At 41.8% G+C, this 25179-nt stretch overlaps 1 protein-coding gene across 1 annotated transcript in view; it reads right to left on the bottom strand.

Annotated features, from left to right (window-relative positions):
* The window catches only part of LOC139283424 (neural-cadherin), a 263675-nt gene that overhangs the window by 99726 nt on the left and 138770 nt on the right, over positions 1-25179 (bottom strand). The window contains exons 17-24 of the mRNA XM_070903433.1: positions 13266-13386; positions 12834-12996; positions 10637-11305; positions 8501-8692; positions 7103-7546; positions 6651-6981; positions 4823-4916; positions 1493-1677 (exon numbers count right to left, since the gene is read on the bottom strand). Coding sequence (XP_070759534.1) covers positions 1493-1677; positions 4823-4916; positions 6651-6981; positions 7103-7546; positions 8501-8692; positions 10637-11305; positions 12834-12996; positions 13266-13386 — 2199 coding nt within the window. The remainder of the gene's footprint in view (positions 1-1492; positions 1678-4822; positions 4917-6650; positions 6982-7102; positions 7547-8500; positions 8693-10636; positions 11306-12833; positions 12997-13265; positions 13387-25179) is intronic.

Raw genomic sequence — 25179 nt, 5'->3', positions numbered from 1 at the left:
ACAGCCCAAAGCTGAACTGGAAATTAAGTCAAGGACAGATTTGGGGGGACCAGGGAGTGTCATACATATTTTACATGGTCAGTCTTTATAGGGAGAAAGGTCATTTTCAGAGGAAGTTACACTCCTGTAGAATGGTCGGAACTTTAACTTAATTGCCATTAACGGCATTCTGCGTACATATCTGGTCTTCACTTAATCCACTATGAGTGCTGTTGAAAGCGCAATCTTTTAAAAATGTACAGACATTGGTAAAAGAGTGGTGGACTGATGTCTTGTATATTATAAATATATCATAATATTGTTAATAAACAGTTATTTGACCAAAAATGTTAACTCAAGGTCAGCTGACTAGCTTTTTCTGAAGCTTTCAACCACACCTCGAGGTCTTCCTCAGCGGACCGGGTTTTCACAGATCAAGTTATGGCAACTGAGTTATCTCAGTTACAACTAAGTATACAACTTCAGTCACATGATAACAAGCAGCCGACGTCATCTGCAAACTGGAGTGGTGTATAACACCTCCCTCGACAGCTGTGGGGGACTCAGACTCTCAAAATGTAATATATCACTTATTACTAGTTACTTTCATTTGAAGGTAATACGTTTACTTTACAATATTACTGTCTGTGTAGAGTAATGCGTTACTGATTACACTACATTTGCGTTACTTTCACCAAAATAACCGCAGAAGTACTACTAGGCATTACAAAAAAGAAGAGGGTCATGTTGTTTCATAGCGGGTAATAAAAGTTCATTACATATCCAGTGGTGGCCAATATTGTGTAGCCTAATGAAGCCGGCTTATATAAGTGTGATGTATAGAACTATTAAGTAGCCTAGACCTTTTTAAATAAACGAATAGCCCTGAACACAGTGATGGGCAGGCCGGCAAAGGATCAAAGTCTGAAAAATTACGAGATGGGGCTAAATATTTTTGGTTGTAAGCCAGTCACATGAAAAAGAAAAGACCTAGACCCTTCTATCATTTAGCCTATGATGACATTGCAAGACACAAAATTGCTCTTTTCTTTGATAAACTGAAGGTAATGGGAGTATAGCCAGTTCGAAAACGTAGAGTCGGACTCTGCAGCCATCCAATTTCAGCAACAGGAAACTTTTCAGGGGATATTTTTACTGGCGGAAATGGCGCAGTGCGGATGAATTCTTAGAAAAAACATTTAATTTTGGGTGGTAACGCGTTACTTGACATCGTAAATGTAATAATAAATCCTATTAGTAACACATTATATTACTATGTTACTGCTAAAAGTAATACACTACTGTAATGCCCAGACCAAACCAACACCAGACACCAGACCAAACCCACGCACAGCATCGACTGGGAAGAAGTCAAAGGTCATTGACCGGGAGTCAGTGGACAGCCAGAGAAAGATCAAGGAGGACATTCGCATGTGACACCAGAGACCACATTTTGACCAGACGCAGACAGACAGGGGTGTGTGTTTGCACGTCTATGTAGTGTCAGTCTTACCTGCCAGGCGAAGAGACCCCGAGTTGTAGATGGCCTCGTCTCGCAGCTCTCTCACGTGCACTGTGACAGTGGAGACGGCATCCGGCCAAACTCCATCAGACACACAGACCTGGAACTGATAGGTTCCGGGCGGGGCGTTCTCCTTGATGATCAGGAAACCTGTGCGCTTGTTCAGGATGAAGTAACTGAGGAAAAGAACAAACAAACACACCAGTTCAAAACAAAAGTCCATTTAGAACGCCGTTGTTCTCAATGACACAAGCTCTCACCCTCATGAATCAACACAGTGAAGATTTGCCTATAAGATTTTATATTGATAATGATAACCTTATTTATGTAAACCTTTCAAAACTTCCGTTACAAAGTGCTTAGTGTTCGGAAAGCCAAAACAAGTCACCAACCACTGCAGTCACCACTTTCATGCAGTGATTTAAATAGCAACTTTCCACACAACAGTCCCTTTGAGAAGTATTTACCAATAACAAGCAACACTGAAGCGCTCCGGGATGACTGTGGTTATTCAAGCTGCTGCCCTGTCTCCTGGCTACTGCAGCTCCCCGGCAGGGCGGATCACAATGTGACGAGGATCCAAGACTGGCTGGTGCGTCTGCAACATCAACAATTTCACCACGAGCGAACTCTGTGATAGCTGCGTGGCCCAGCCTGAGCTCTTTTCCTATGGCTCGGAGCCTGAGAGGGTCAAGCTGCTGAATCTATAAGACTGACAGCTGGCGAGGTACTGATTAGTCATTAGGCTATTACCAACGACTCAGTGAGTCTGCAGAGACCAGTAATTTCAGTTATTTGCCCATCAAAGGTTGGCATAGTAACCGGCTAAGTGGATAGAAATTTTCAGTCTAACCAGCCCGCCTGTTGGATATAGGGCCAGAGCCAACCAGAACCAGGTAGCAACTCATTATATACATAAGCTCTGCCGTGGATGTCCAGTGTTGGTGTCACAGCAGGGCATGCAGCCCTTTAACAAGGCTTAACGGGGATTGAAATTGAACAGTGATTATGTGTTCTATGTTGGAGGCCTCTTCTCCACTGTATGCCTGTGTTCATAGAACTAATATTATCATACAATCAATATCAAATGCCAGCCAAAGGAGAGCAGCGCTGCGACACTTGCAGGTGGACAAAACCCGGTGGAGTACAGGCAGGAAGGGACCAGCCTTATTTTAGCCAATCCATAAAACCCCTATCCGCCACACTGATCATTAGGATCGGCTTGGGACTTCTCAAGTTGTCGCTGAAGGTAGTCTGGGATTTTGCAAGTTTTCAACATCAATGTTCTCAGCTGGCAACAGGGTTTTGCAGTTTACAGTGTCATCACGGTCTGCTTTCAAACTTAGGGCCTGCTTGCCACCACACACTTTCCGAACACAAATCAGCAGTATATGAACAAAGCGAAACTTTGCTATAATGTAACTCTAACTTTTTTTATGGAAATGCATTGAGCCCTGACAGGTGAGCCAGTACGTTCATTGTGGACCGGGATCCAGCTTTTTCTTCGGGACACAAGGTATAATGTGCATTACCTTCTACTCCAAACGTGTATCTAACATGAGTGAAGCAGATGTGTCTGTGCAAGCTACTTGATATAAAGGCTCAACATACAAGTAAAGCCCCAGTCCACTTGCCTGCAGGACCTGTTCCAATTGTCCAAGATGAAGACAGGCCGGTATAAATACTCTTTTATCCCCCTCAGCCATGTGTTTTACTCTGTGTTTTATTCTGTGTTTTAGTGTTTACTCTGTTTTCTGCTGTAAACCAATTGCCCTCTGGGACAATAATAGAAAGTGAGCAGAGACGGTGCATTAGGGAGAGGGAGGCAAGGGGGAAAATGAGACTGACTAATAGGCACAAAGACATGCGAGGAAGCAATTTCACTTGCTCCTTGTCTCCATGCTCCCCTTGTACAGTAAATGAGCTCATTCAAGTTTAATTACATAGGAAATCCAAGGCAGAACCTTGGCAAATCAAATAATAAACCCCTTGTAGAGACAAGGGCCACATTAACTCATTTTACAGCATATGCTGTGGTCTGTAGATTACGTCTTAAGTCTAGCACTTAATTCCAGGTTTCACTGGAAGACAATTTTACATCTCCAGCAAAACCACCAATGCTTTCCCACTTGGTACTTCCCAATTTAATGATTTCATTGACATTTATGTCAATTACTTACAATATTGGCCACCTCTATTCGAGTCAGAGTAGGGCACTTGCAGTAAAACTTTTACTATACGATGCATTGATGTTCTAAATCACAATACAAATGTCCTTTCTGTGCTGTTTGTTTAACCAAGCAACACGGTAGATACAACTACAATACAACCTCTTGATCCGAAACACCAAACACTGAACACTACACACTCACTGTGAACAACAGCGATTGTGGTTGATTTTACACACTGAATCGGAAATATATAAAGCAGGCCAGAAGGAGGTATGATAGGCTCCATTTAGTAGCAGTGAAAGACAATGTGTTCTGAACTCGACTTCGGTTTGAAACACCACGAGATGAGAGCTGTCATCAAATGTTAATGCCTCTTATTGCACCCAGTCCTCTGTATGAGCTGAACTTTGACTTTGAGAGAGAAGGGAGAAACGTTTGTCATTTTGAGTTCAGCTCAGTTTGGAAGTTGAAGACAGGCTGTCGTGGGGTGCTGGAGTGTCACTGTATGTGATGTTTGGGACTTGGGACTTTTGGCAGAGGCAAGTCTCAATTTTCAGAAACAGACCAGAACCTCCACATCCAATAGCAGGAAACCACAACAACATTAGCATAGACGGGAGAACAAGGAAAGTGGGGTAGGGAATGAGGAAATTAGAATCAACCTGTGGAGGAAAATTGGACAGGATGGCAGGTTAATGGAGAAAAAAAAAGAAATTGAACAACACATTACAGAATTATCACGATTTAATGAAGAGGTTGTAGCTTAATCAATACATCAAGGATGCACCTGGGTAGTTGATTGCTGACCACATTGCCAACAAGAAAGTAGGTCTACTGTCATCAAATTGCATAAAATGAAAATATAAAACACTGAATAAAAATTTTCCAAAAAAGCTGTTGCGAGCCAGCAAAAAAAATCAAAAGGTGACAGTTTGAGTTCTGTAAAGTGTGAGGGACTTTGTTAGCAGAAAAGTCTCCAGAATAAATCATAGTGCAACAAACATCTGGTGTTGTTGTTTTGCATTATTTAAATGTCTAAATCAATCACAACAAAGTGTGCTGCAAGATTAGCTGGGAAATGCAACTTGACTCAGGGAACAAAATGCCCTGAATCCAGCATGAATGGTTCATGAAGGGTCACATTATTTACCTTGGCACGTGTCCTTCAAAGACGTAGGTCTTGTTGTCCCAGTCGTCGGGGTCAGGGGAGTAGACCTTTCCAAGCACCGTAGTTGGCATACGGCCTAATAATGGGAAAAACAAAAACAAAACATCAGTTCATCAGTTTCGTATTTTAAACAATGATGCGTACAACTCTGGCCTTCCATTTATTCAGGAAAACTTTCAGGGTAAGAAAAGGTGTTTCTCCATGTACAGGCATTTAAGTATGTTCTGCATGTGTTGTGTGCCTGCAATACCAGTAATACCATACATCGAGAGGAAGAGCCTTGAAAATCGTGACATAAACCAAGTGACGTTGGAGGTGGTTGGCATAGGGAGGAGGAAACGTCTAACAGGAAATGCTGTTTGAATGCATAATGATTATAATCATGTGGAGAGACCTGTTATCGTTTTCACTCCCTCTCCTTCGACTCCTCACTCTCTGAACCGTGTGGAAATCATTCCGGGGGTACCCTTCAAAATTTAAAGGCAGACCTTGACACGTGAAATTTGAGCCTTGTTTGTCTTTGCCAGACGCTGAGGGAAAAGTTAGACACCACTGAAAACAATCTGTTAGCATTCATGGCTTTCAATGGCAAAAGTGGCTATTTTTCCAGTTAATTTGGGTGTAAGAATACGGACAAAAGGTATGTATTGAGACAGACAGAGAAGTAACAAGGCATTTTATTATTTGGTGGGAGGGGATGCAAATACCTGTTCATCTTGCAGAGTTGGCGAAATATAACACCTGACTCAAATGATGAACAAAACACAGGATTGAATACAAGCCTGGCAAAATGGTGCGCAGACTTTTTTGTGACACAAAGAGATTCACTGTCATCTGGGGCCAGATGCTCTCGTATATGTGTTTTGTTTGTAAGCCTTATACCAGACATGCAATATGCTGAGGAAGAATAAACGTTATGGCTGTGATTAATAGCATTTCAAAGCGAGCAATGGCCTGCCTTTGTGACCCTTAGAACAGCACCATGGGAGTGATCCTGACTAAGCGCCGATCGTGCGGACAATGATAATGTGGTGACAGTGAGGGGGTTGAGGCAGAGGTGAAAAACACAGTGAAAAAGGTGTGCGTCTGTGTGTTAATCACTGCACACTGACGAGGAATCAATTGACTGGCAGTGTGAACTTCACCTACAGAAATAGAAAACTACCTTTGAGAGCAACATGTGCTTGAAAAAGTAGATGAAGACAGTAACTTTATTTATTAGTACCTATCAGGGCTGCACAATTAATCGGATATTAATCTCGATCCCGATTTTGGCTTCCCACAATTAAATGAAGGCGATCGACTGCGACACTAACGTTTACAGTGCGCGCCCTGCTCGTAGAAAACTGCATATCAAATCAAGCACTTCCCAAACTAACAGCCAGCAACCAGGGAGCGATGGAGATGTTTTGGTTCAACTTTTGGGGTAGTCTCGCATAGCCCGACCCATCTCCACACTTTGTTTAGGCTTTGCTTTCGGGGAGCTGTCAGTTTTATTTATGTTCTGCTTCCAGGAGATGCACGGTGAGTAGGGACCGGTCTCATTTTGATGCAAAGATTTGTACATTAGCAGGAATGTAGCACGACATGGAAGTGAAAGCAGTGCTCGGTTTATTTGAATGTCAAAGTATAAAAAATATTTTGTCCCTAAAATCAATGAATAATGGTGATAAATAATTGTGATCTCAATGTTGATCAAGATAATCGTGATTATCATTTTGGCCACAATCGTGCAGCCCTAGTATCTATATAGTCCAGAGCTTCAATACTTTCTCAATCTATTTCTGTGTCTTTGAGATGACCCTCTCACCTCGGTGACTATTGATGAAAATCTTCTTCTCCCCCGCCAGATGTGCGTGGTCATTTTGGTCACCGATGGTCACTGTCAGGGTGCTGGTCACTGTTTTAGCTGGATGGCCACTGTCGCTCATGATAATAGGAATAAGGAACTCCTTCTGGCGCTCGCGGTCAAATGTCCTCAGAGCAGTTAGTGTCGCCGTGCCATTTAGGTTGTCCTGGAGGTAGAAGTCATTGCTGTGGCGATACTCGGAGGGGACAGTGAAGTGGAAGGGCGGGCCATTCTCTGGAGAGTCATGGTCCACAGCTCGGAGGAGGGTCGACGTTTGGTTCAACCTTACTACCTAAACAAGGAGGGAGAGCATAAGGGGTTGTGACTTGCTCTGGTTGGATGTTTTCATCCATATCACCAATGAATAGAAATTAATAAAATACTAATAAAGTTAATAAAATTAAAAAGCCTACCTGTGGTCCGGCCACATTCTCAAAGACTATCGGGGCATATGTCGCCTCAAACTCTGGTCCGTTATCATTCACATCCAACAGAGGCAGCTGGACTGTGGCACTGCCCGTGAGAGGTGGAGCACCGTGATCGGTTGCTATGACAACCAAGTGATGCTGGGGTATCCCCTCCCGATCCAGAGGCCTGGCCACAGAGAGTACACCGGACTGGTCGATGGTGAACAGCCCCTCAGGATCGGAGTCCTCTGATAGACTATAGGTGATGTCGCGGTTCTGTCCTGAATCAGAGTCACTGGCCACCAAACGTGCCACACTGGTTCCCACGGTGACGTCCTCAGGTAGCGGGGCGAGAGACAGGAAGTGTGGAATGAAGACAGGAGCGTGGTCATTGTAGTCCTCCACCTCCACCACACAGTGCAGAAGGCTGGAGAAGTCAAGGTCTTCAACCTGAAACACGAAGTCTGAAGTGTCATACAAGTGCAGTTTAGGCAAGATTTAAATGTAAAGGCATCTTATCTTATCTAATGAGGCCAGGCTAGGCTGCAATCTTTCCAGGGAACCCTACTGTAATTGTGATTGTAATTAATTGTAATCTTTGCCTCTAATATTTCTGATGTGCATAGTCAGCAGTTGGAACATTCTACCAAGAACGAGTGAAAAATCCAAAAAAACAAACTAACATGAACAGAGATCAGCCCCCTGTTATCATTTTTTGATATTCTTTTACACCTTTGGCTATAATGCAATATCACACCTTCCACAATTGTGTGCACGAGTGCTGCAGCGGATCTCTATATCACCTTATATAATTTCTGGATCTTTCCCAACAGCTACGTCTCACCGCCACCAATATGAAAAGTTGCTTTGTGGAGCTTTAAAGTTCCTGTCTGTAACTGACATATGACACCTTCTGTTTGGCTGGCTTCATAGCATCCTCTTCACCTTGAAATTCTTTGTCTTGCCTTTTGACGGAGGGGCTGACAGGTTGGTTTGAGGGATTTACGAGTGCTGAAGAAAAACAAATAACTCTGACTTCAATGCTTACGGAATTTCCCATAACTTTTTCTATTTTCAACATCAGTTTGAACAATTCTAAAAACTTTCCAGGAACATACTGTACGTGAATGTACCCAAACTTCAGAGGCCTACTAAAATCCATTTCATGTTTTCAACACTTCAAGATGAGGAACCAAAGTGCTGTTCATCATCTGGTTTCTGTCAGTCTTGACTCTATATCCCCTTCACACCTGCTGCGTACCCTTCGCTGAAGGTTCCTTCCGCAAAAGTGAAATTAAACCTCATTAATAAGAGAAAGACATGGTACAGAAGCTGACTCAAAGTAATCTCCAATAGTGAAAGACTGTGTGGTTGAACAGGGCTTTTTGAACAGCTTCCACATACCTTCAGTGTGAGGTTGAACCTCTGCTCGCTGTGCCGTTCATAGTCCAGGCGTTTCTTCAGCCTCAGGGTGCCGTGCTGCTCCTGCTTGTGGCTGACCATGTAGAACTTCTGCTCTTGGTCTCCAGCCACAACACTAAAGGTCAGCTGGGCATTTTCTCCAGTGTCTCTGTCCTCTGCAGCAAGCTCCAGGACCTTAGAACAAGAGATAATAAAGTATATAAGCTCTATCTCATTTCCCTTCTTACATTTCTGATACATTAGTGCAGACAATTCTGGTTGCCAACAGCTTTTATTATGACAATATCATGCTCCAGATTCATTCTATAAATATTCTACAAGTTCTATAAATGGGAACATGTTGTCCAGAAGGTGCAGAGTAGAATTGTGTGAACATACAGGACAACATATTCCAAAGGTAGATGATGTGCCTTTTTAAAATGCGGGCCGAAAAGACAGCCTAGTTACACAACCAGCAGACATAGAGCAACATGTATATTTTAGACTGGTCTGCAGTGTTAGGTCAGCCTCATTCTTTCTGTTAGATTAGTCTAATGCAAGTTAGACAGTTTCACAAAAATAAAGAATGACTTATTTTAAAAAGAAAAGTTAGCCCCCCTACACCCAGGCTAGCTAAGAATTATTTCCCCAGTAAAATGTCCGTGTAACTGTTGAATTCTTCCAGAAGGCAAACATTTTCTGCTGAAGCAAAGGGAGCTGAGCAGTTTGACCACAGATGTATCATAAGAGCTGGATACTGGACTCAAAGATGGTGCCCATAAGCCGGAAAACGTTGTGTGGCTTCCTACTTTGTTTGTTGCGTTTGCATACCATTGCATATGCGCGTTAGAGTTTCTCCCGCTTGGCCCATGGACTTTACAACGGGATGACATCACGCACTTTAAAACACAGGTGGACTCTGGAAATATTTTACGAATATAAAACGTTCAGGGTTTAAAAATGCAAAGAACAAAGGGCAATAATTGACCTTTTTTGCAGCTCCAGGTGCCCTGTCAATAATTTTACAGACGTCTCTTTGATAATGGTCTTCTATGGGGAAAATGCTTTTTAGGCCGCAGGGGACTTTTTTAACAAGAGTGGCTAGTGGGACAAATTGGCAGCACAGCTGAGTGGCGGTACCATATCCAGCTCTCTTAATTCATGCAGTTTGATGTGCTTGCTCAGTCAGCAATGATTTTCAGCTTTAAAAAAAGTCTCAATTTACCATGAATTCACAGCAAATTAGTCCCACTTAAGCTAGTAAATAACTAAACAGCTTTGTGCAACGGATTAATTTAGACATTGGTCTGAAGTCTGATTATTAGTTTGATCTAAGCCATATAGTCAAAGTCTAGTCTAGTCTTGTGAAACTGGCTCGTTTTTTTATTTTTTTCTATAAGAACATATGGGTATCTGTAGCTTGACAGATGTTTGAATTTTTATGCCAGTCACTGGTTTACTTGGGCTCTCTGCCACTATGTGCAGAGCAGGTAGTGTAGTGCTGGCTTGTTTACATATTTTCTAGGAGACAACCTTACAGTATATGTATGACTTTGAGAACTAAAACAGTGAGGTTATAGTAAGCAGAGAGTTGGGCTCTCACATTATAATGAAAACGTGAAAAATATCCCTTAGAGGAGATTTAATGTGTATTCAGATTTGTGAAGATACCAAAAAGTGTTTAATTTTTACAATGCAAGTTGCAAGTTTTATAGTTAAACTTATTTTTGGAAAGCTAGATATTCTTGCAAATCTTGCAAGACACACAGAACAAAGTAATTCTGATTCTGATACTGTATCTAAGAAACCACATTCAAAGTCAAAGGCAAGGTACCTTAAAAGGTTTTGTGTCCTAACTGGAATCTTCTACTGATAGGTGCTACAACTGCTGTAAATAGGAGACTTTCCTGGGTTTAATGCAGACTGCTGAATTGTACTTCCTTTGATGTTTTTGGTATTACTCTGTTGTGTGTTTTCTTTTTGGCAAATGTTGGATGCTGAAGTATGGCATTATCCATAATCAACTGCTATGTATATATTTGCAGAGGTCATTTAAAATAAATAAATAAATAATATGGCTTCTGTGGAATAAGCTCATGAAATGATGCCTCATCAACAGGGAAACCCCTTCTGACCCACCTCTGCATTAGGCTCTGCATTCTCAGAGATCCTTGCCAGGCAGGAGTGATCAGTGAATCTTGGAGCATGATCGTTCACATCCTTGATTTGAATGGTGGCAGTTCCAGTTCCTGTCATTCCTCCCCCATCTCTGGCCTCCACGACGAGGAGGTAGGTCTCAACCTGCTCTCTGTCCAGACCGCCCATGGCAACAGTGATTGTCCCTGTGGTGGGGTTGATAGTGAACATTTCTGAGAAGGTAGGCACTCCTCCCACCTCGATGTTAGTGGCATCTAAACTGCCCATAATCCTGTAAGAGAGCACAGCGTTCTGCCCGACAGCTGAGTCGTCCAGGTCGGTGGCTGTCATCTCCATCACAGATGTCCCCACTACGGAGTTCTCGGCCACCTCCCCGTGGCAGCTGGGGGCACAGGTGAAGACGGGCGCATTGTCATTGATGTCCCACACATTGATGATGACATCTGTGAAGCCCGTCAGGCCTTCACCGCCCTCGTCTGTTGCCAAGACGACGAAACGCCACACGGCGCGCTCCTCGCGGTCCAGGGTCCGCTGGGCGTAGATCTTGCCTGTGACCTCATCAATTACGAATTCACTCTCTGCACCTTGGCCATGGAGAGAGTAACGCAGGGCCTCCTGGTCAGCATCCTTATCTGGGTCAGACGCTGTAACCTACAAAATCACAAGCACAGAGAGGGTGATGAGAGTGTAATCACTATTTTATACTATTTCATCACTGAAACGCTGCTGGTTTGGAGTGGCATCTTGACTGGAAGCGCTTCACAACTGCTCTGTGCGGTTATGAACTCTCCGGTAGGTAAACCTGGCAAAGATCCAACCTCCTCAACCCCAACCCCCACCTCTCCTGCCTCTCTTCTTCTGTCTGCTCCTTCTCACTCATCCCCAACACATCAGCAGCAATTACACCCTCGGCAGGCCAAAGATGTTTCAATTTAGCACAGTAATTGCAGTGTGATGTAGTTATGTAATTAACAAGTGTTCCTTTAAAAGACTACAAAATGCGCTCTTACATAGGTAGAGGGAGGAGAGCACCAGGCTTACTATGAATGACTTTCAAGCAGCTAAAAACATGAACAGTATTTTGTCTCATGTAACAGAGACATGGTTAATAACAATAATATGACAACATATTCAAAGTGAGTTATTAATCTAGATCTGTGCTACACTAGACAATTCACGTACGCTTAAAATGTCTTTTCCATTCAATAGAATAATTACTTCTAAAAATAAAAGAGTCTCACCAAAAAAAAGGGACAGAACTAAATAATGATGACCTCAATCTCAATACGATTCCGCTGACTCTTAAAGAAGCTTGAAAGCATAAGAGAATGGGCATTGATGTATGGCAATGTATGTATGAGCATTAATAATGATGCTCATCAAAGAAGTGTTTTTCTATCAAGACTTAATAACTCAAGACACATTAAACAATACTCAGGTTTTTAAAACCTGCACCTCGATTTCTTGCAAAAAAATTGACTTATCCAAACAAACACGTATGATGCTGTAACATATATGCAATGAAACAGTTCAATGTATTATAAATATATTTTAGTTGGGTGTGCAACTGATCGATCTTAAGGCCCCAATCCCCTTTTGTTACTGTTGCGATGCCTGTCAAACTTACCATTCTCACAATCACAAAATTTACCGTTAACCCTAACCATTGAAGTTTGTGGTAGTTTTTGAAACAATGATTTGATTCCAGACAGAGGTAGACAAAAGCAGCTTCTTTTTAAGGCTGGTGACTCTCGATTGGCCCGGTTAAAATGTTGCTCAAAGATTTTATCAGCTGTAGCTATCCATTTAATTCAGCTAACATTAGCTCCATGAACTGTTTGCTGTTTCAAGCTGACTCACTTTAAAAGGAACCCTGTAAAAGGGTGTTAAATATGCACTTGATACATACTGTGCATGCATAATATTGTGCTTAAAGTCCGAGGCTAAAGCTACATGTTTCAGGCAAAAAAAATCTGCATTCTCACCAGTAGATAATCCATGTACAGTAGAATACATAAATAAAGAAACAGAATGGTTCTTGTACTGCAGAGCACAACTAGTTAGGACAAGTTGTATGATAAGGAAAAAGGTAAGATTGGACACGCCCTCCAGTGGTCAATTGCCTATGAATACAAAGACCATGTGCTAAGCAAACAGATGATTACAAATTAGACCGTACCTGTAACACAAACACCGGTGAGCCATCCAGCTCCTCTGTTACGCTGCCGTAGTACTCGTTAACGGTAAACACCGGAGCCTCGTCATTCTTGTTAACCACGTTTACCGTCACTGTTGTGTAATCCTCCCACTTCCCATCTGAAGCCAGGACGTGAAGCTTGTACCTGAGCAAAAGTTTCATCTTCGTCAGAGGCTTTCACGAAATAAGCAACAGTTTACAGTTAAACACTTAAACTATTGAGGTATAGCTGATTTAGAGTATCAGAAGTGGACTTTAAAGCCATAGCATATATAGTGCCAGACAAAGAAACAAGTAAGAAGTAATAACAGAAAAAAATAACACCATATATTTCAAGTAAAATCCTTTGACAAGCATTCCGGAGTCAAAAGGCATTTGTGGCTCAAAGGATTCATCCCTGGAGTGTGTTCCTACCTTTTGTTCTGTTCATAGTCCAGAGGCTGGGCGATAAAGATAGTGCCCACCTCTGGTTCCACATCAAACACCCCTCCAGTGTTCCCTGATGTGATCTGGTAGCGCAGCTTTGCGTTTCCACCTGCAGAATGGGAGAATTTGAAGGTTGAATGAACAATGGCAGTTTGTATAAATGAACCTTAGTTACTGACAAAGTGGAGTATAGTAAGTAAGTCTTGTTGGACCCATGGTGAAAAAAACAGGCCAGGAGCTTATCTCTTCTATTTGTAGCATGAAAGAGCTTTGGTGAAAACCTGATCCCCCATGGATTGCAAGTCCCCTTCTACTCCATTGCTGTCCGTTTCTGCCATTCCACCAATCTTTCTCCCTTGACTAAGATAGATGGTATCAGCCCGCTTTAGCTGACAGACTGGAAGAAGATATCTCGTCTTTGGTGTGATCTGATTGTTGAATCTTTAAACAACAGGCAGCCTCTGCCCTTGAAAGGTGATTGTTATACCTGCTGCATTAGAATAGCATCTTCATAAAACTCAAGCTATTTTAGCGTAACATACAGAAAAGCTAAAGCCTGTCCAACAATCTTTATTGCAATGGATGGTCTATACATTAGCTGATGAAGAAACATTAACCTGATTGAAACTTTTTTTTTCTGTTTGGTAATGTGTTGTAAACAAATAGAGAAGACAAAAAAGTAATGTTGAATTGATATTTTTGCAAACGACACAGTTCAAGCTCACAGCTCTGCATTGCTCTTCAATTTTGAGCTGATACATCTAACAGTCAAAAGCTTCTATGAAAATACATAAAGACCTTAGACCATGTTCAAAACACAAAGTTCAAGGTTCAAGTTTATTGTCGAATACACTTAGAAAGTACCATGTACATTCAAATACAAAGAGTTATGTAAGGTGCTGTTCATTATTCTGACTGCTTGGGGGTAAAAACTGTCTTTGAGGCGGCTGGTCCGAGCTCTGATGCTCTTTAAGTGTTTTCCTGAGGGAAGGAGTGAGAACAGACCATGTGTTCTCCATGATACTGCAGTGGGTGGTGTAAATGTCCTCAAGGTGTGGCAGTGAGGTTCCTATGATTTTCGAAGCCGTTTTTACTGTCCTTCTCAGTTGTTTGTGGTCTTGTTCAGTCAGGTTGCCAAACCACACCAGTATGCCTCTCGTAAGGATGCTCCCTACGGTATCCTGGTAAAAACTGACCAGGGTTTTTTGTGGACATTCCATACTTTTTAAGACATCTCAGAAAGTATAGTCTCTGTTGTGCCTTCTGAACGACACAACTGGTGTTTAGAGACCAGCAGAGGGAGTCTGAGATCTGAATGCCTGAAATTCTGAAGTTCTTTGATTGTTTGTTGATGTAAACTGGTGTCTGAACCATTTGGACTTCCTCAAATCAACAATTATCTCCTTTGTTTTCTCATTACAGTTAGGCAGAGGTTGTTGGAGTAGCTGTTGTCTGCTGTCTGACAACAGTAGCTGTTGTCTGCTGCCTGTCAAAAAGTCATATAACCACTTACACATGGAATTACAAAGACCAAGGTCCCTAAGCTTTAACTCCAATGTAGATGGTACAATGGTATTAAATGCAGAGCTGTAGTCAATGAATAACATTTTCCCTTCAAGGTATTTTAACACAGCATGCAGAGCCAATGATACAGCATATTTCACAGATCTAATTGAGCGATAAGCAAACTGTAGCAGATCAAGGTCGGCCAGAATGTTAAGATTTAGAGATGTCTTCACTTGTTTTTTGAAGCATGTCTTTATTATTGAGGTTAAAGCCGAAGTCTAAAGTCATTCAGACAGGATACAGGTGTTATTTTGTTGGGTGCAGGCACAATAAGGGTTTTCTTAAAGCATGCAGGAACCACACAGAGTGACAATAAAAAAAAATGTCTGTAAAAATATTCGATAGCTGACTAAAGCAGGTCTTAAGGACATGAGATGGGATACCACCCCGTTTGGGGTTGTGGTCCATTGTCGCTTGCAGTCCCTGCCACGTCTCCGCCGTTGTGATGCTGGTCTAGTTTATCCTGGTATTGTTTTATGGCCGACTTGATGGCTTTCTTCAGCTTGTACCTGGCTCCCTTGTAGCAATACTTATCCCCTTCTTTAAAAGTGGTAGTCCTAATCTTTTAATCTGAGCCGAATGTCGCTATTAATCCCAGATTTCTGAATCAGATAGGAGCGGATGGTACGAGTGGGAATTCAGGTGTCCACGCAGAATTTAACATAGTCAGTAACTGTATCGGCATACTCGTTCAGGTACAACAACCCTGAAGGTCGAGCTCATTTTTCCGCTGACCAGCACTGTACTGTCCACAAGGTGGATTTCTCGCTCTTAACTTTCTGCTTGTAAACCGGTTGTAAGAGAAACAGAGGAAAGGTCCGACATCCCAAAATAAAGCAGTGGAGTAGACATGTACGCTCCCTTGATAATGGAGTAGCAGTGATCCAAGGTCTTGTCGCCCCATGACAGCTAGCAGTTGGGCAGCTAGCAGTTGGGCAGCTGACATGCTGGAAGTATTTAGGTAGCACCGATTTGAGGCTGCAGGGATTAAAGTCCCCCACCACAATGGAAATAGCCTGATGATTCTGATTCTCATAGCCACTGCTTGCACTGTGGAGCTCGCATAGAGCTACTGTAGCTCTAGATGTACTGGAATATAAACAGGACGGAGGGGAATTGCTTGCCCTTGGTCGATAAAATGGTCGACACTTGATTATAAGGTGTTCCAACACCAGCGAACAGGACTGGGAGATTACTTCCACATCAGTGCACCACAAGTAATGTACTTGCATTTCATACAGTTCAGTACAGTCATAAAACACTAATGATAATGATGATTTACGGCACAATTACACACTTCACCCTTATAATTTATACAGAAATTAAAGTATTAAAGTAAGACCAATATGTTTACGTCCATAGTAAATTTAATTGTTAAAATTCATTATGAATCATTACAAGTACCGCATGAATCAATATAACAAAAACATTGGGTAATGTGGGCTTAAATGTATCATAAATACTTGATCCAGATTTCATATATATTTTGCTGCTAAGGCTGTGTCTGCAGGTTCTGAAAATGAAATCAATTACCATTTAAAATTGCAGCAATGCTGCCCTTTTACCCATCAAAAGCTGATAATAATGGCATTGAAATTGTTTTTGCTTTTTAGGTGTGATATGGATCTGAAGCCACTTGAGCAAAGTCCTGAATTGAAAGTTCACATCTATTCTAGGTCTTTAAAAGAGAAAAGAAAGAAATAGGCTACATTATCATGTTCCCCCCTAATACAAACAAAAAATATATGGACAGAAGTAGCCCCACAAGACATTTGATGGATACAACAAGTAATTATCAGAATTAATTGTGGACGCGTTCAAACAGCAGAAAATCACCAAATCGCATTTACAGCTGTGTGAGAGAGTGTCTGCACAAGCTTAACTTTGCGTAGTTTCATTACCATACTAGCCTAGAAAACAGCACTGAGCTCTCTTTAGAAGTGAAGATGAATAGTGTCTATGTGTCTGCTATCATATGAATGCTGTTGTCAGGTTGTGTTGAAAAGTCCGAAAGAATTCCTATTATGCAGCCAAGAATAAAACTTGCACAAGTGAGTTTTAGATTTAACATCCTTCATTGCAGGTATAAGTGCCATAGCTAAAGTGAACTTGTTAGCAGAGGAATGCAATGGAATTCAATTTGATGGTGTTTATACTGACACAGAGGTATGCAGAGATTCAGTACCATTTATACGGTTTCCTGCAGAACATATGGGGAAGGATTCATGTATTTAAGGCTGTTAAGAATGACGCATGGTATTACTGTATACACAAGTAAAGAATTGAATCAGATGCTATGGCCTTAAAGCAGTAGAGTGCCCTTACTCTGTCTCCACAAAAGTCAGTGAAATCACAAGAATGCTTAAACACAACAGAAATGTAGGGGGTTTTCAATGAATAATTAATACTCCATTGTTCCAAGCAATCTAAAATCATATTGCGGTGAAGTTCCCCCTCCCCTCAGCTCAAGTTCTCTCCCTGCCTCACTTAATAATCTCTTTTCTTTTTAAGCTCTGCAAAGCATTTTTAATAAAGTCTATTAGATGCTGATCAACAAAATGTTCCCCCTCAATGCAATTACTGGTAAAGCCAAGGTCTGCATCTCAATCACCGTTGCATCTACCACCCCTCATGTTAATATGAAAGGGAATGGAAGAAACCTCTGAAGACGGGATGCGATTCACAGCTTATTAGCAAGATGAAAGTCAAGGAAGGAGAGAGGAGAATGCACTAATCCAGATCGTTTTGTACCGTCTGTATGTTGGCATTTTAAATGAGACATTAGGGGATATATGCAATTGCATCCCCTCTTCTTTCTCGCTCTCTTTCTCTGTTTTTTTTTTCCGGTTGTCTCAATCTTTTAAGTATTTAGAAAACTGCTGAGACCCAAAGGACAAAAGAAACAGCACAAGGAGTAATGGAACGGTTAAAATAAACAAACAAATGGGGAGAGAATGAATGTTTTTTCCCAGTTGTACCAATTTCAAAACTCTTTTCATCTCCCTGGAAACTGCACTTTACTGAAACTGGAAAATCACATGCAGATAAGTAACCTGATACAAATACACCACTGCCTGAGAAGGACAAGACTGTGCTGCTGATATGGATTAAATGTTTTGTGGATAGCACAAGGAATAGCCTTTATACAAACAACATAAACAATGTAATTGTGATGTCCTTTTACCTATTTATAATCTTATGCTGGACAGCTATGATAATACAAACGTGCAGTCAATTTTAAACTGGCCTTCAGAGCAGTGGCTCCCAAAGGACAGGCTTAGGGTGCCTCGACATTTCCTTCCAGTTTTGACTGCACATCTTTGGTAACATTTCATCACATAAAAAAAAAAAATGAGGGAACCTTTACATAATTAACATTTTTAGATTAGGTTTTTAAAATGATCAAAATGTGAGAAATAAGTAACAAAAATGTACTTAATCTATTACCTATTTTCAAGTGAACCTCTCATCTTAAATATCAAATTGAACTCCTTTGAGGTTCTTGCATTTGAACAACTCTATCAACCATAAATCACTTTGTCCAGGGCAACACATTCAGATCATTCCACCATGTGGTACTCTGTAGACCACCTGGTCCTTATTCCCGGTTTTTAGATTAATTTATCTCAGACCTTGTTACTCATTCTGATGAGATTTTAATTATTGGTGATCTCAATACTCATGAATAACGCCTTCAATCCTCTGAGTAAAGCCTTTCTGGTACTTCTTAATACTTAATACTTTTAGTTTCAGTTTAGTTTTCATGAACCTACTCACTCCAGAGGTAATACCCTTGACTTGATTCTATCGTGCAGGATGGAGGTTTCTGCCCTGACAGTCTCTCCTAGCACATCTGTGATATCTGACCACTTTCTAATTAAATTTGAAGTAACACTGGCCTTTCCTTGTAATGCTGGTGCTGATGTGTTCACCACATCCGTCCGTCAAGCTGCATTTGGTGAGAAATTGCCTGCTCCTTTCACTGCAGTTGAAAATTGTACCAGTGATTAAAACTCAGCCCTGTCTAGCCTCCTGGATTTAATTGCCCCCTCATTCTTCCAAAACAAGAGAGTCAACACCCTGGTTTACTGAAGAAACACGTTCTCTTAAGCAGGCCTGAAGAAGAATAGAACGCAAAAATCAAAACTGGACGTGTTGTAACTCTCATAAATTACAAGCTGAAGCAGCCCATTTCTCTCGCTTAATCAGTGACAATAAACACAATCATAGATTTCTCTTTGACTCTTCTCAAAAACAGTCGTCTATTAGCTGCTTGCACTTTATGGCTTATGATTTTATTTTTTTTTCTGCTGAAAAAATAATTGATATTAGATACAAAATTAGTTCTTCATCTCCAGCTACTTCGGCAAAATTGTCAGTGCAGCATTTGTTTGTTGAATCCCAGTCCTCTCTCTGTCCTTTCTTGTTCTCCCTCTGAACCTTTTCAACCTGCTTTCAGGGTCTGTCACTCACTGGTCATTGGCCCTGCTCAATATAAAGACCAGTTTGATCAAATAACAGTAACTGAGGTCAACAGCCAGGAATCCTGCTGTTGTGTTTGGTCCTATCCTCTCTCATGATCATCACATTAAAAGACATCAACAAGACAGCCTCTTTCCACCTATGCAACATCGCTCAAATTAGGTCTTTTCTGTCCTTGGCTGATGCAGGGATCCTAATTCACGCCTTTGTTCCATCCGCACTTGATTGTTGCAATGTTTTGTTGTCAGGTCTGCTGAGTGCTAGTGCTAAGATGCTTCAGATGGTTTCCGAATGCTGCAAGTAGAATCTTAACGAAAACTAGAAAATTTGATCATATCACACACAAGTTTAGCTTCCCTTCACTGGCTCCCTGGCCACGTCAGATCGGACTTTAAGGTGCTTTTAATGACTCGCAAAATTGTAAATGGGCTCGCCCCTTCATATCTGTCTGATCTCATTAAACCTTATATCCCATCCTGTGCTCTCTGCTCTCAGAATACTGGGCTCCTGTCTGTCCCCAGACATAAAGAGAAGTCAGCTGGCTGCAGGGCTTTTTCCTATCTCCCTGTTGATATCAGAGGAGACAGTCTGACTCTATTGAGGCCTTTAAATCCAAACTTAAAACTCCTCTTTTCGCCTTACCTTTCAGCTAGTTGCTTATTTCTGATTACCTTGTACCTATTACCATTAATCCCTCCTGGCGAGTCAGCCTCAGTCTCGATGAATCTATTAAGCCTTGTGTTTATAGTTCATGTTTGTCCTGCCGACCAGAATATTGTAAACTGTCTACTGCCTGCCTACCTCTCTCTCTCTCTCTCTCTCTCGTTTCCCCCCCTTGTCCTCTTTTTTCACTCAGGCTTCACTCAGCAGGAACAATCGGCCATCCTGGGACCTCTCTCCCCTGGCTGTCGGTGCCTCTCTCCAGATGTATTGGATCTGGATCTTCATCCTCCAGGAGATTCAGCCTCTTCTCTCTCTCTTTCTTCTCTGTCTGTGTCTGTTTCTTTCTGCTATCTGTGTGAATGGTGTGCTTGAGTTTTGGGTCATGTGTGTTTGTGTAGTCCGTCCTCTTCCAGGTTCCATGGTGGTAAGGTCATGTGACACAGGACGCATGTTTGACGACACCTGACACCTCCCGGATGCATTCTTCATATATGTTACAATCTATTTATAATTCTGTCATCATGACATCATTGTGCATGCTGTAATTTCACTATGTTGGTCTATTCTGTACACGACATCTTTTGCATGTCTGTGCGTATTGGTAGGGGGATCCCTCCTCTGTTGCTCTTCCTGAGTTTTTCCTCATCTGAATCGAGGGTCTAAGGACAAAGGGTGTCATGTGCTATGCATATTGCAAAGCCCCCAGAGGCAAATTTGTGATTTGTGATATTGGGCAATTTAAATCATGTCGACACAGTCTGAGACGACTGAACCTAAGGTGGCCAAGAGAACTAAAATCAGACGTGAAGTAAATGTTACTTGGGATTGTGCCATGGTTTAAAGGTCCCATATTGTAGAAAGTGAGATTTCCATGTCTCGTTTGATTATGAAGCAGCTCTAGGTGCTGTATAAACACTGTGAAAGCGTCAAAACGCTCAGTCCACAGAGAAATGCACACAGCCCGTATTTAGACACTGTGCCTTTAAACGAGCCGTCGGGACTTCCGCAAGGTTATGATGTCACAACTATACAGCCGCCGCACTCGCCCCCCCCCCCCAGCAGGTCATCTGCTCCAGGCACAGCACCACCCGCCAAGTACAAGGACTTTGAATTTGAATCCATTGAAAGGGCTGCCGCCATCTGCGAGGATGCAAGCCACATTCAAGCCTACAGGAGGCGAGAATTAGCTACTGAAATGTTTTCAGTAGAGCATTCCTTTAAGGGCCTATGATAGATCTATGATAATCTACAGAGACAATTGTAAACTGAAATTATTATATATTTTGATTCCAAAGCAGGTCTTGCTAATCTTTGATTTCAGTAGAGTCAATAAAAAGGCTCCAGGCTGAGGCTTCAGGTTTGGCATCTGAAACTATCCAAACCTTCTACAGCTTCAAATTCTGCTTCTACCCCTCGCACTCTGCTCTTTCTTTGAGCCTTTTTCCTGCTTCTGTATATCCAAGACAAATTGCTCCACTTCACAGTGAACTTATCACTAGCTGTGGCTCTCTCTGTGTGTGTGTATCGCAGGGACACCAAGGCCAGAAACACACTCTGTTTAGAGAAGCATTTGAGAAAACGTTCATGAGCTGATATCAGCACTGAGTGTCACTGCTTAGTGACATAGTAGAAATTTAAAGATTATTTCTCTGTGGGTCATTTAGACAAATTCTGGAGACATAATGAGACCTTTATGAGTGTGAATATTGATTGGATCTGGCTTTCAAGCAGGATTCTCAACAACTTGCTTTCTGGCAGAATTCATTTGGACTTTTTCGCTAAGCACAACCAGCAGTAAATACCTGAACCCCATTCCCAGGGTGAAATTCAATTGGTTTGAGCGATGATGACAGCTCAAACTGTGGGCACCCTTTTTTTTTTTTCAATCCGACACTGACTTTCAATTTCTCTGCCTTGTTTTACACAGAGGTACTGCTTCACAATCGGGGGAAGTACAATTTTCACAGGTGAACCATAACATGCACATAATGGTCCCCAGATGTGTACCATTTGATCCAACTAAACGGTGCAAGGTACTCCCTGACAGTGTAAGGTGGAAATCCGTACCAATTCAGCCTGAACTAAAGGTGCAGTTATTAAAGTCAGTTTAGGAAGCAAATTGACCAAGGCAGACGGTAGAAAAAGCACTTTTCCACCACAGAGACACAAGTTCAATTCCAGCAGTGGTGTTTCCGGCTTGGCCCCTTGAAAACAATATTCAACATGAGCAATAATGGGCAATAAAACTTTTTGTTTCATCCTTCACATACACACACACACACACATACATATTACCCCTATGCTGGACTGCCAGATGCAAATCAAATGAGATGTACTTGCACTCGTGTTTTTTTGTAAGAGTAATATTTTTGGCTTTGCTGCTGAATCATCACCTGATCTGTACTTCTCATCAGAACTTTTGCTTTGCTTTGATATTCAATAGTCTTATTTTATAATAAAAAAAAGAGTGAGCAAGGGAGTGTCTGGCTGACTGAAACGATAACTAACAAAACCAGTCATCACAGGACACAGGTGGTACGCTTATAGATGTTGTAATCCATTGAGAGCCTCTCTGATGTTAGTCTCTTCAGGCTTCATCATGTGCACGCGCACAAACACAAGCCCGCTATTCCTCCCCCTCCCAAGAAATTAAAGTAAAAAACGGGGGCATGTTTTCAAGTCCAATTTTAGTTGCATCTTCTCTAAAAATAGTCACAAAATGTACCTACGCGCCCTGGATGTTGCTTGTGATCGTCTTACTATGCTCTATAGGCTTGCTGTTTGAAAGCAGTGAGTGACAGCCATCCCATTTCAGATGGGTTGCATAACAATGACAGAGACCACCAAATAAAACCATATACCATATAAAAAAACAGCAAGTTAAAATGAAATACTACTACTACTACTTTAATTTAAAATACTAATACTAAGTATTATGAAGTTTGTTCTTTTCCATTTTCTAAGACAGACACTCGGGATTTCTGGACAGACATAAAAGGGACTTCATGAGACAGGAGGTGTAATGAAACCTTTTCTGGGTCAGAACTGACACTCCATAAGCAGTTACAAAGACGTTTGGGTGTGAAAAGCCAAACATTATGCACACCAAGCAAGTGACAAACCCGCAGAGAATTATCTACCTGTTTTAGCCTTTAATACGGCTAAAAAGCTCAACTGCTTTAGCTAAAACAAACCAGCTAAAACATGAAATTAGCTAAAGGAGCTTTTTAACCTCTTCCAGCAAGTTATTTTTCGTCTAAAACATTTGGCTTCCCTAAGGTTTTATGAGGAAGGAAATGCATTCAACATGTTTATTAGACCTCAAGGATATCCACACTGTGTTTTGGTGAGTAACACTAAATGGAATAGACTTGTTTACTCCCCATAGGGCACCTTTAAGGCTACTGTGTTTTCAGTGTCACCACTCCCCATATGCAGCCATTTCCAGCTTATAGCCTATGATTAAACCCACTCTACGCTACCTGTCCAGCACCAAGTGGCAGACAGACAACGTTAGCGACTGGCTGATGAAGAAAGCTGAACATCTAGGAGCTGAAGCCCTAGATATTATTCCTAGGAGTTGGTGGAGAGTGAACATTGCACTTGCATTCATCATGTGGACAGAAAACATGACTCCAAATAAATGCTAACATTGATCTATGTTGGCCAGAGTGTAAGTAGGCAACGGTTGGCCGTAACAACTGAATTCATCCAGTCAACACTACATGGTGGTGGCTATGTATCTCTTAGCCTGTTTTGATCGTTAGCCCCAAGAGTCCAAACATCAATGAATGCAGTGTTAAAAGTCTAAGTTCACAATACCTTTTTTCCAGTTGGCAGTAATCTAGTTCTTAACTCAAAAATGTTTACCAACTCCAAGCTACCAAGTTTACCAAGTTTTTACGGCTAAATAACGAGCCATCAGCCCTACTTCCCAGAGTCTTCTCTGCTCTGTCGAAGTGGAAACATTTATTTTTTTTGTTGACTCTCATTCGGCTGTGTCTTGATGTCTGCTGCAGTCACCCCTCTGTTACGCAAGCCCTAGTCACTTGCAATGAGCAACTCTCATTTGATTTTGTTGTTGATTCGTAACTACCAGACCTTTTCCGATCAAAGTCCTCCTCAGTTTCTAGATGCCTTTTGATAGTGTAAGCCACAGTGCTCAAAGATACTCGGAGAGACTCATTTCGTTCCTCAGAGTAATAATGGTCTTGTACTTTCTGTCGTGAGCTGACATTTGCCTCTGGCATTGACGGCTGAGTGTCTCTGCATGTTCCACCACAGACCTAACTCTTTGTATTTCAGGATCTTTGGCAAGTTCTCAGATCCTAATGAGGCCTCTTAATTAGGGCTTTATTAAAGGCAAGTGCATTGTAAAGGTCAGCCAGTTAAGCCTATGTAACTAATATAGGGTGTTTAACAACTGTAAATGGAAAAATACCTTACTTAGTAAATTCTACCTGATGTCAAAATCTTAAGTTGTGTTGTTCCTAGCTCTAACTGATTGGACTGTCTTAGACCACAGTAATAGTATAAACACCCTTAAAATATGAGAGCTTCCCCCTCCAAGATTACAGTTGGTACTGTAGTCGGGCTAAAACAGGGTCATTTTAAAAGGTAGCCAGTTTGCCTTGGACAACAAGTTGGAAAAATGATGAAAAACACCAGCCATGTCAGAAGATTCCAGGGACATCTACCAGCGGCAGTGACCTTCTCCTAAACATCTCGAGGGGTAGCCTGGCATCGCCAGACCAATTCGCAAACGCAAACTAGTCTTGAACCCCTCAGTTCATTTTTGATTTTCAAGGAGCGGTATCAACGGGCGCAGACCAAAATGCTTCTGGACGCTACAACCAATCAGAGCAACGGGACATGTGATGTAGTGATAGGCTGCTAGGATAGGTAGCTAGTTCCAACATCCAAATCATAGGGCTTCTAGTTCAACATAATGCCTTTTAATACTGACGCGGTAGCAGATACAGAACGTTCCACATCAGTGGCAGCCATCTTGATTGTTTCCGAAAATGCCAATTGTGATTGGCCCAACCTGAATCTGGCCAGATATAAATCTGTCTGAACGGGAGGGGGGCCAGACACGTCTGCCAGAGCAAAACAAAACATGGGCTCTCAGATTTGTCTGGTTCTCAGGCTACAACAGTGGTGCAACATCTTAACAGTGACGTGGCACCCC

Source organism: Enoplosus armatus, chromosome 1 (genome assembly GCF_043641665.1).
Source record: "Enoplosus armatus isolate fEnoArm2 chromosome 1, fEnoArm2.hap1, whole genome shotgun sequence".
Lineage (NCBI taxonomy): Eukaryota > Metazoa > Chordata > Actinopteri > Centrarchiformes > Enoplosidae > Enoplosus > Enoplosus armatus.
The sequence above is the reverse complement of the archived record's forward strand: the minus strand, read 5'-3'. Positions and strand labels throughout refer to the sequence as shown.